At 49.0% G+C, this 10,473-nt stretch overlaps 1 protein-coding gene across 4 annotated transcripts; it reads right to left on the bottom strand.

Annotated features, from left to right (window-relative positions):
* Nucleotides 1-2,849: 2,849 nt before the first annotated feature.
* POLR3D (RNA polymerase III subunit D) lies at nucleotides 2,850-9,154 on the bottom strand. 4 transcript variants are annotated; one of them, XM_086416182.1, is made up of 10 exons: nucleotides 8,981-9,154; nucleotides 8,623-8,792; nucleotides 7,629-7,672; nucleotides 6,272-6,423; nucleotides 5,983-6,107; nucleotides 5,774-5,828; nucleotides 5,405-5,573; nucleotides 4,607-4,872; nucleotides 3,767-3,919; nucleotides 2,850-3,609 (listed from the first exon to the last, which is right to left on the bottom strand). In XM_086416182.1, exons 5-10 carry the CDS (start codon nucleotides 6,024-6,026, stop codon nucleotides 3,487-3,489), a joined length of 810 nt encoding a protein of 269 aa, XP_086272308.1. In that variant the 5' UTR covers nucleotides 6,027-6,107; nucleotides 6,272-6,423; nucleotides 7,629-7,672; nucleotides 8,623-8,792; nucleotides 8,981-9,154; the 3' UTR covers nucleotides 2,850-3,486. The 4 variants fall into 4 exon arrangements, with proteins under 4 accessions (XP_086272308.1, XP_086272306.1, XP_086272307.1 ...); XM_086416180.1 differs by lacking the exon at nucleotides 5,774-5,828; XM_086416181.1 differs by lacking the exon at nucleotides 5,774-5,828 and having other exon boundaries at nucleotides 9,023-9,154.
* Nucleotides 9,155-10,473: the final 1,319 nt, after the last annotated feature.

The raw sequence follows: 10,473 nt of genomic DNA, 5'->3' as shown, positions 1-10,473 counted from the left end.
AAATGTTAAAACTGGTTATTTTTAAAACTGGTATTTAGAGTAAAAGATAACTGAACATTAAAAAAATTCTACCTAGATAGACTTTATGATTTAACAATAGACAGCATTTTTTTATCATGGTGGTACTTATCATGAACCATCTATACCTGCCTTTCCTGTTTCCTCCCTCCTAACAAAACCCTGCCTCACAGGCAACAAGGCATTAGTGCTAAGGGACAAACGGGTCCACCCATCCTTTTTTGCCAGTGCCCAGCCAAGGGTGGGTATGTGGTCTGCTGTATCAGACACACAAGGCCAAAGCTCTTTGGGCCTCTGAAGCATATTCCTCCCTGACATAAGCAGAATGAGGAGAAAGTTCCTTTACTGCTATGTACTTCGCTTCCTGCTTTGGCTCTGAACACTCTCATTTTAAGAAATGATGCTGAGTTGTTCTAGCCACTTTACAACGCCAAAGATGGTGGAACACACGCACCCTAGAAAATCTCGGCTTTGGCAAGCTTTGGCTGCCACCCGACCCTGGAACCATCTTATCTCCAGACTGCTGGCTACATGAGATAATTAAACATCCCATTGCTTACATCACTGCCAGTCTAGTTTTCTGCTACTTGTGCTGATCCCATACTGATAGCAGCACTCTTTTGTCTTGCGTAAGAAAAACTTTGTGTCCATTGTAATTTAAAAGAAACTTTATTTTTAAAAGTACTATTCTCTCAATTTTTTAGAAAATGAGTAAAACTGAGCTTAGGGAAGTTAAGTAATTTTCCTCCAAAGTTATACTGGTGGAGTTATATTCAAACTCAATCTGGACTCTAAAGCCCACATTCTGTCACTTACATAGTTAAGAAACGAACAAGCCTATAGTTTACTTTCCATGTCTTAACATACATACACGGGTTGTAATAAATTTTCATCATTTTCACTCATACGTGAACCTGGCTTTGGGCTTTTTACTCCTGTTACTTGTATTTATTTGTCAGTACAAATGTATGCTTTGGAGGCTTGTCCAAGAAAGCAGATGTGTCCTGTCTTCTCCCCACACTTCTACTGTCCAACCTGTATATCAGGAATATAAGACAGGCTATGGGGACTCTGATTCAGGGTCATAATGTTCAATCCCCAATACACATGAAATGGCACAACAGTGAGCTATAAAGTGATACAAGCTCTTCCTCAAGTTTTTGTGGAATAATCAGAGAATTAAAGGCTGTGAAACGTCAAATGTCTACTGAGGCAGGGACTTTTGAGTTAGCCCAGAAAAGTATAAGAGTTTTTGAACCAAACAAACCCAGAGAGGGACCACCTCCCTGGTGGTCCTGCAGTTAATACTCCATGCTTCCACTGAAGGGGGCACAGGCTGGATCCCTGGTCACGGACCTAAGATTTCCACACGCCACAGCATGGCCCCGTGAAACCAAGAGAAAGGATTACAATGGAGACTTACTGGCAAGGCATTAGCTGTAGAAAAGGAGCAAACATTAAAGCTCAGAGAACAAAAAAGCAGCTGGTTCATCAAAACTGTCTTAGACCAAATAGGACTTCCATGGCACACGTCTTCAAGACCCTTTCTGCTCAGCTGCCCTCTACAGTGACGAGAGAAACCAGAACAGCACCATCTAGCAGAGCTCAATGAGCTCTTACCTAAGAAGGGGCAATGTGGGGACTACATAGACAATCCCACCTCCTAGCTGCTGGTGAGGCAGCTTGAAGGGCTTAGTGAAAAGCCCAGCGGTGATGAATTTCAAAACAGGCTCAAGGAACAGAAGGGCTTCCCTGGTGGCTCAGACAGAAAACGAATCTGCCTGCAATGCTGACAGACCCAGGTTCAATCCCTGGCTTGAGAAGATCCCTTGGAGAAGAGAATGGCAACCCACTCCAGTATGCCTGCCTGGAGAACTCCATGGACAGAGGAGTCTGGGCTTTAGTCCATGGTGTTGCAAAAAGTCAGACACAACACAGGAACTAACACAAGAACAGAAAGGAGACTAAAGAAAGGAGTATCCTTCCCAAACCTCTAGGGCCAGCTACATCAGGAGGGAGCATTTCTCATGGAGCCTGTGTGGTTCCCAACTGTTCCAGAGGCAGTTTGCTAAGCTCGAAGCAAAGGGAGCTGCAATGCTGTGTCTAATGACCACAGACACTGCAGCAGGCGGCTTTCCCTAACCTCCAAGGTGTCTCCATGATCCTGCTCTGCAGACAAGGAATAAACAAAGAGACGCTGCTCCTCAGGGACCACACACTGGATGGGTCAAGAGTGCTGAGCTGCTGAAAGGAACAAGACGACACAATGAACTACAAGGCCAGTGCGGCCAGGGAGAGCGGGATCCAAGCCGATGCCGGGACAGGAGACAAAGGCAGGCTTCTCAAACTTAAAGCTTTTGAAGTGAGAGGTCATCCGTCAAGTGTTGATGAGGTCATTATTCAATCATCTCCACTTTCTTTTTCACCCAGGGCTGTTTTTCAGCAGTGTTTGAGTTGGTGGGGTGATAATTATCTATGAGCAGTCACAGGTTTCTTCTGAGAAATAATTTAAGTGGAGCTGGAAGAGGTGAGGGTGGGAGGAATGAGTCCTGGGACCACCGTGACACCCAAAGGCACCTGTAGGGCTGGGAGGAGTTAAGTCTTTGCTTTCCTCTCTTCTGATGGCACCTATGGCTAGGGGCTCACAGCAATGAACAGGAAGTGCTTGCCTAAGATGCTTAGGAGAAAAAAGGGCACAGAGAGGCCCAAACTCAAACCGTTAGAGCATCAGTCCAGAGGGGTGGGACATGGAGTAAGAATGTGGGGAGCAGTTCCATTCACCTTTTCTGAGAGATCCTTGGAATCTATTGTTTGAAAACACTCAGGCGAAGGAAAACTAAACTAACATTTATTGAGCTCCTACAGTGTGTGTCCAGCCTTGTGCAAGGACACTTCATCGACAGTATTCCACAGCATCCTCACGCCAACCCTGTGAGGTAGGTATCGTCCTCGATTTGTCAGATGAGGACTCTGAGGCTCAGAAAGGTTAGGTAGTTTGTTCAGTCACACAATTAGTAATGGACAGAACTGAGGTTGAGTCTCAGACTCCAGACATCTCTGTTCTCTCTCAAGCGCTGCCTCTTGGGAGGAAGGAGGGAGCAATAGCGTCTCCTACCCTGAGAACCAAGACATCCCCAGAGAAGGAGCCTGTCCTTGCCCAGACCGACACTTCTCCGCCTGGGGAGGGTGCAGTCCGCCGAACAGCTAAGACATAAATATAAAAATAAATAGCAGGGACCAACCCCCTAGCAGCGAGGATGTGCGGTTTCCTCACTGTGGGAAGGTCATCGTGCTGTTCACAGCCGCCGTGGAAGGGAGCCACGTGTGGGCCCTGTGGGGAAAACTGGGACAATGGCTGGAGTGGGTGGGCTAAACAGGCCCCTTCTGGGTCGAACAGATTTGAGAACAAAACGTCTGGAGCAGACAGCAGTCGTGGGCACAGTCACCACCGTCCTCCATCTGCTCGCTTTACCGGTGTCTGTGATCCAGCAGGGATTCGAAGTTGGGAGAACAGACAAGTTTGTGCTTTATGTGTCCCAGGACTGTCATGTCGCCTGTCCTGCTCTCTCCAAGGCCCACGGACACCAGCTCCTGCCAATCAACAGAGACGGAGATGAAAGACAAGACCACACAGCCACTGCTCAGTCCTATGACTTGAATGTAATGATCCCAAGAGCCCTTCCCCCGTACTCAGCACCAAGTCATCAACATCCTGAACAGCCTCCACCCCGACCGGACTCATTCTCACCTGCAGGAAAGAGCAAGTGGTCCCCATCGTCACGTCCAGAGTCACCTTGCCGAGGAGGAGCTGCACCTTCCCCGACTTGCGGATGAGCAGCTTGCCAACCTGTCCCTCTGTCAGGTCAGCCAGGGTGCAAGTGTTCTCTGCCAGCCTGGCTTCCTGTGAGGACGATCAGGGGACGGAAGCTGGCTGAGGAGCTGTCTCCTCCATCCTTCAAGAACAAACCCTTTCCCAAAGGGAGGCATCAGCAGCAAAGATTAGAATGAGCTCCCCAGACTTCCTTGGTGGTCCAGTGGCTAAGACTCTGAACTCCCAATGCAGGGAACTAGACCCCACATGCCACAGCTAAGAGTTAGCATGCCGCAACTAACACCCCAACCCAGGGATCAAACCCGGGTCTCCTGCATTGCAGACAGACGCATTACCGTCTGATCCACCAAAGAAGCCCTTTAAAAAAATGAAGAATACTAAAAAAAAAAAAAGAAACAAAGAATGAGCTTCCCAGAGAGGGCCTTTTCCTGGGAATGCCTGCCACTGGTCAATAAACAAAACAAAAAAACCCCAAATCACAGATAAATGGTCAAAATATCAGTAACTGCTGAAGCTAGGTGATGGTACATGAGAACTTATATTCTCTCATTTGTAAAAGTCCAAAATAGTTCACTGTGAAAAATAAACACACTCACAATTTGGGCTGAAGCACAGAGCCCTAAACCCCTTGCAGGCAGAAAGAACAAATGCGTATTATTCTCGAATTTCACTACAGGCGACACCACTCTGCTTCCCCCTCCAGGTGGCTATTTCCCCTCCAGGTCCTGTGCATCTTCACAGCACTCACGAGCATACCCGGTCTTTCTCTTGCTTTATTACCACCATCTGCCCGTCCTCGCTCTGCACCTCCGTCTTGATGGGCTTGATGTCCTGAGTGGGTGGCTGGCCGGGCAGTGAGTCTGGCAGCTGCAGGAACAGCAGCTCTTCCTCCTGCGTGAGGCTCAGCTCCCTGAGCAGCTCAGCCACAGACACGTCCTTCGGGAGGCCCGGGATCTTCCTGGCTGCTCTGAGAGGAGCCTTCATCTTGGCTTCCTCATCCTCATCTCGGGGCTCCTCTTTTACTGCCCGAGATAACAGAAAGGGAAGGCTATCAGAGGCCACCTCTAGGCCATCTCACTGCACCCACCCCTTCCACCTGATCTGCTGGAGGGAAACTTTGTGCTTAGAAAGAGGGATCCAATAGTCATGTGACTTATTTTAAAAAGGGTGGTCCAGTGATTAAGAATCCTCCTGCCAATGGCAGGGGACACAGGTTCGAACCTTGGTCTGGGGAAGATTCCACATACCGCAGAGCAACTAAGCCCACGTGCCACAACTACCGAGCCTGTGCTCCAGAGCCCAGGAGCTGCAACTACTGAAGCCCGCAGGCCCTAGAGCCTGTGTTTGGCAATAAGAGAAGTCACTGCAATGAGAAGCCCACACACCACAACAAAGAGTAGCCCCCACTTGCTGCAACTAGAGAAAGCTGGTGTGGAGCAACGAAGATCCAGCACAGCCAAAAATAAATAAACAAATCTTAAAACAGTCAGGCAGGCTCACTCCTGCGGGAACAGCTGGAGAAAAGGAGACGAGACCTTAACTGACACAGAGTACCTTTCACAGCAGGCATGTCCACCTCCATATCCTCTTCCTTGGGGCCAGCCAGCCGTGGTTTAACATCTGTTTCCTCATTCTCTTCCTTAAAAAGCCAGCCCGAGTGAGCCAGCGGCAGTTGCACAGGCATATTTCGAATATCATTCCTAAGCCCAGGGTCATCGATGAACTGCCAAAGAAAAGTTGGGGGGTCACACAGCAGGGCCAGCATACACACGTACCTGGAGGGCAGTCCACCTTGCCCAGTCACTCAGTTGTGTCTAACTGTAGCCCTCCAGAGTCCTCTGTCCATGGAACTTTCCAGGCAACAATACTGGAGTGGGTTGCCGTTTCCTTCTCCAGGGGATCTTCATGACCCAGGGATCGAACCTGTGTCTCTTGCATCTTCTGCACTGCAGGTGGATTCTTTACACCACTGAGCCACCTGGAAGCCCACAGTCCACCTTAGCTCTTTTCTAATCAAAGATTCCTGCCGCTCACCAGACTTGCAGGACATTAGAGAGCTTCCCCCATCCTGGTTCCCTGGAAGTGCTTTTCATCAGAAAAGAAGCCCCTTCCCCTAGTCCACTGGTACCTACATCATCCTTCTCCAGCATGCGCAGGATCTGTTTTGTTTCTTCATCTGTCTCCCTCTTCTCCTTTTTGATGTTGATGATGTGAGAGGGCCCCACGTCTGACATATCCACAGTCTTATCCCAGTTCCCTGTGGAAAACCACCCATAGTTCACCAGGAGTGAGGGAGGAGCCAACAGCAAGGAAGGCTAAACTGGGAGCAAGGGGGAAATACCAGCACCCTGGTCCTTCTCTTGGGCAGTCTGCACTGAAATCCACTGATTCCTTCCTCCCAGAGCCCCGGCAGCTTTGTACCCTTTTTCTTCATCATTTCGGCGGGGCCCTGCTCGAAGATGGAGTGGGACTGGATCACTTCTGGGCGCCCCCGGCCCCGTCCATGGCTGTCTCGCTGTCGGTCTCTGTCCCTTTCACGCTTCTCTTTCTTGACGGTTACTTCTTCCTTGGGCCTGGAAAAGCGAATGGGTCAAAGGAAACTACTGACGTCGCCGGCATCCAAGAACTGGTCTCACTCTCCCACACCACTGTGCTCCACCAGAGGGGAGTTTATGAGCCAACAACTATATCATGAGAAGCACAGCACCCACCTGTGTGGGTGGTCTAGCACCTCTTTCACTTCCTTGATGAGGCAGAGTCCTTCAGTTTACTGTACTTAACCTTTTTGAAGAACTATAACACAAAAGGTGAATTATAGAGACTGCCCCCAAATGTGGATATTTTTTTTTTTTGGTATTGACTGAAAGCAGGAAAGTTGCAATGCAAAAGAACGTAAGGGAAAACCTGATCCATCTCTGCCCAAACTATTGGCTCTCAACTCTGGCTATAAAACATAATCTCTCTCTGAAGTAAGTCAAAGAAGAAGAATTGTATAACATCCCTTATATGTGAAATCTAAAAAGAAATTATACATATGAATTTACTTCAAAACAGAGAGAGACTCACAGACTTAGAAATTGAACTTGTGGCTGCGTGTACACACTGCTATATTTAAAATGTATAACCAACAAGGACCTGCTGTATAGCACACAGAACTCTGCTCAATGTTATGTGGAGGCCTGGATGGGAGGGGAGTTTGGGGGAGAATGGATACATGTATATGTAATGCCAAGTCCCTTCACTGTCAATCTAAAACTATCACAACATTGTTAAATGGTTATACCTCAATAAAAAATTAAAAGTTAAAAAAAAAGATAATCACTGTTTCACTGTAAATAAGTTAAAACAATTTTAAGGATGGATTCCCAGGCATCAGTATTTTTTTAAAGCTTGCACATTAGAATCACCTGGGAGCCAGGGTCAGCAATCACTACTGCAAAGAACTAAATCTACAAATTCAAACTTCCGAGCCACCTACTTAGTTATTTCCCCAAAGGTCCAAATTCAGAGCATGTAAACAAAGAGGTAAGGCTTCCCAGGTGGCACTAGTGGTAAAGAATGCAGGAGACACAAGAGATTCAGGTTCAGTCCCTGGATTGGGAAGATCCCCTGGAGTAGGGAATGGCGACCCACGCCAGTATTCTTGACTGGAGAATCCCATGGACAGAGAAGCCTGGGGGGCTACAGTCCATGGGGTGGCAAAGAGTCGGACTCAAGTAAGCGACTGAGCACACACGCACAAACAAGGCGAGAGTATTCAGGAGGCCTAGCTACTTACTCTTCCTTGATCTTCCGACTGATGATATTTGGGGTGAAGGTTTTCTGAAAGTAAAATACAGGAGTCACTGATTTGGTAAATTCTGGTCCCAAAGTACAGAGGAAAAGAAAAACTTCCAAAGGGCATCTTCCATGGATGAAGACCAAAATGGCTCTCTTCGGCACATTCCATACTGTTGTCTAAGATTTACTGAAATGGACAGGTGCTTGAAAAGAAGGCATGTCATGCCAAGGCAACGGTGAAGCTATATATAGAAAGGGGCATCAAAAAACATTTAAATGGCAGCCTTAGTTTCTGCCTCCTGAAAGGACAACCCTTCAGGACTCTAACAGTAGAGGAATTTACCTATTCTCACACTTCATCTTCAAACTGCTATGAAGACCAGACAGTATTATAGAGAATGAGCTCTACCAGCAAGGTTCAAATGGCAAAGACAGATCTGCCAGCATTCACAAACTGATGATTGGGTTAGAATGCCACCAGAATTTATAAAGAGAAACTGAGGTCTTCAAAAACTGGCTGCTTTATGCTCTGTCATCTTCCCCACTCTCTTTACAGTCTACCCTTCACATCTACAGTCACAAACATAATAGAAGACACAGAGGCTCTAATATCACACCTAAGACTCAATATTTTGGACCAGAAGTCTGCACACTGGGATCCTGGGCAAATTCAGAACTCTCTTAAATTGCAGGCAAAGTTTATGTCTGCGTGGCTTTCACGGGTTTCTGAAAGGTATCCAAGACACACCAAAAGGAAATAAACCCTGCTCAAGTTGCTTCTGAGCTAATTAGGATTCTCTGCTCTTCAGCCATCTCTGAGAGCCATGTCAACATCTTGGACCCAGTATCTTGACTTGAAGGTAGGGCAGGCTCCCCAGAAATTGCAGGCCGAAGTCTGAAGACAAGATTCGCAAGGCCCAACATCACGCCTGGCACACGGTAGGCCCTTCAGTTAAACCCCCTAGTGCCTGGAATTCAGCGTAGTCGGGTACCTTCTTGACTCCCCCGAGGGTGAGGTCCCTGGAGCGGATGGAGGGAAGGCGGCCCGGGGTGAGGGGAGGTGCCGGCCTTCGCCCAATAAGCCCCCGCGCCCCAGAAAGGAGGGGTCGGGGCCCTCCCGGAGCGCTGGGCTCGCCCGCGGCGTTTCCTTCCGACATGATGCCTGAGAAATGAGGCGAAAAGGGGTAACGAAGTCACTCGAGGGAGAAGGACTCGCGGACCCTGAGCGGAACCCCACCCACGTGGCCTCCCGCCCCCCCAGTCGGCGCGTCCCTCCGGCAGCGACTCAGCTCCTCCCCCTCCCACGTGGCGGGACTCCCCGGAACACCCCGGCTAGGGCCCTTGGCTCGCCTTCTCTCCAGGCCCCCGGCCAGGCACGAGGCAAAGACGCACCCCTTCGCACCCAGGCTGTAGTTCCACACCATGCGCGTCCCAATTTCACCTCCGACGCGACGCGCAGTGGGTTCCGAGTCTCGGCGCCGGGCGGAAGTCTGCGTGGCAGGGCCAGGGCGCCGCCATCTTGTCGCGAGGCGGAAGTGATGTTGGTGGGCGGGGCCGGGCCACAGTATTTATCCCGCGGCGTCTCGCTCCCCTCCGCCTTCTCTTCCCGGTTCTTCCCGGAGTCGGGAAAAGCTGGGTTGAGAGGGCGAAAAAGGAAGAGGGGAAGGGTCTAGGGGAGGGGTACGTTCGCGGGGTCTTGGCCCCGGGCATAAGGTGGGGGCGTCCAGTTCAGGTCTGGGGGCCGAGACGCCGTCTGGACGCAACGTGGGAGTTCGCCGCTGGGGAGCCTCGGGGTCGAGACTCGGGATGGGGCGGGGATGCGGGGCAGAGAGCGAGACCCCGACTCAGAGTCCTGGAGCTCTAGGCTGGGCTCGGCCGAGCCTCGATTGCCGGCTTTATGATGACCTTGGAGTGGTCACTGCACCTCCGGGCTGCGTTCTCGCCCTTGTTCAGGGGATCTCTTCGTCGGAATCCTGGTGGGGTCCTGGGGTGGGGCTGTGGACATGGGGCCGTGAGCACAGTGCTGGAGCAGCTGCAGCGGTTGAAACGGGTGCCTCAATCGCACCTGCCCTAGGTTCGTGACTGTGGGTCCTTGTATACACGCTTGTTCCAATCCTGGAACCTGAAAAACGAAGTTTTTCTACTGGGAGGGACAGATTTAAAGAAGTTTCGTCGTAACTCTGACGTTTGTAATTAAACATAAAAAATGTCCTTTACTGTCATTCCCTCCACTCCCAAACCGTGTAAAAACCATGTAACTTTAGAGATAACTTGAGGGAAGGGAAACATTTGTTATAATTTCACACAGAGTAACTATTAAAACTTTTGCAATGTATTCCAGCCCCATCACAGAGATTTCATATTGTACCACAATTTTGAATCCTCCCTTTTCAGATAACATTTCTTTGTGGCTGTCTCAAACAACTGCATAATTCTTGGGTGGCTGTGTCATGATTTGCCTGTGTCGCTGTTTGGACACAAAATGGTTCCTTTTTCCTGTTGTAAATACTACTGTTTTGAACATCTGGTGCCTTTAAAGTACTTTAGTCTTTTGGGTTCTATTCCTAGGACAAATTTCCAGACTTGAGATAACTGGTCAAAAGAAGATGTACTTTAATTTTTTTTTTTTTTTGCTTTGAAGTAATAGTAGATACATGAGTAGTTGTAAGAAATAGTGCAGAGGGACTACCCTGGTGACTCAGTAGCTAAGACTTGCGGCTCCCAAGACAGGAGGTCTGGGTTTGATCCCTGATCAGGCAACTGTGTTTCACATGCCTCAACAGAGATGAAGATTCCAAGTGTGGCAACTAACACTTGGCACAGCCAAATAAATAAATAGGTTT

This window comes from Bos grunniens, chromosome 8 (genome assembly GCF_055505025.1).
Source record: "Bos grunniens cultivar Pamir isolate PY7600 chromosome 8, Bosgru_T2T1.0, whole genome shotgun sequence".
Lineage (NCBI taxonomy): Eukaryota > Metazoa > Chordata > Mammalia > Artiodactyla > Bovidae > Bos > Bos grunniens.
The sequence above is the reverse complement of the archived record's forward strand: the minus strand, read 5'-3'. Positions and strand labels throughout refer to the sequence as shown.

What these genes read in the sequence shown, in the direction of transcription:
- POLR3D (XM_086416179.1), bottom strand. Translation starts at nt 9,054, where the DNA reads ATGGTGTGGAACTACAGCCTGG. An exon ending in AGTCGGAAGATCAAGGAAGA is followed by an intron (nt 6,424 to 7,628) that starts GTAAGTAGCTAG and finishes TCGCTTTTCCAG; the next exon opens with GCCCAAGGAAGAAGTAACCG. An exon ending in GGACATGCCTGCTGTGAAAG is followed by an intron (nt 4,873 to 5,404) that starts GTACTCTGTGTC and finishes TATCTCGGGCAG; the next exon opens with TAAAAGAGGAGCCCCGAGAT.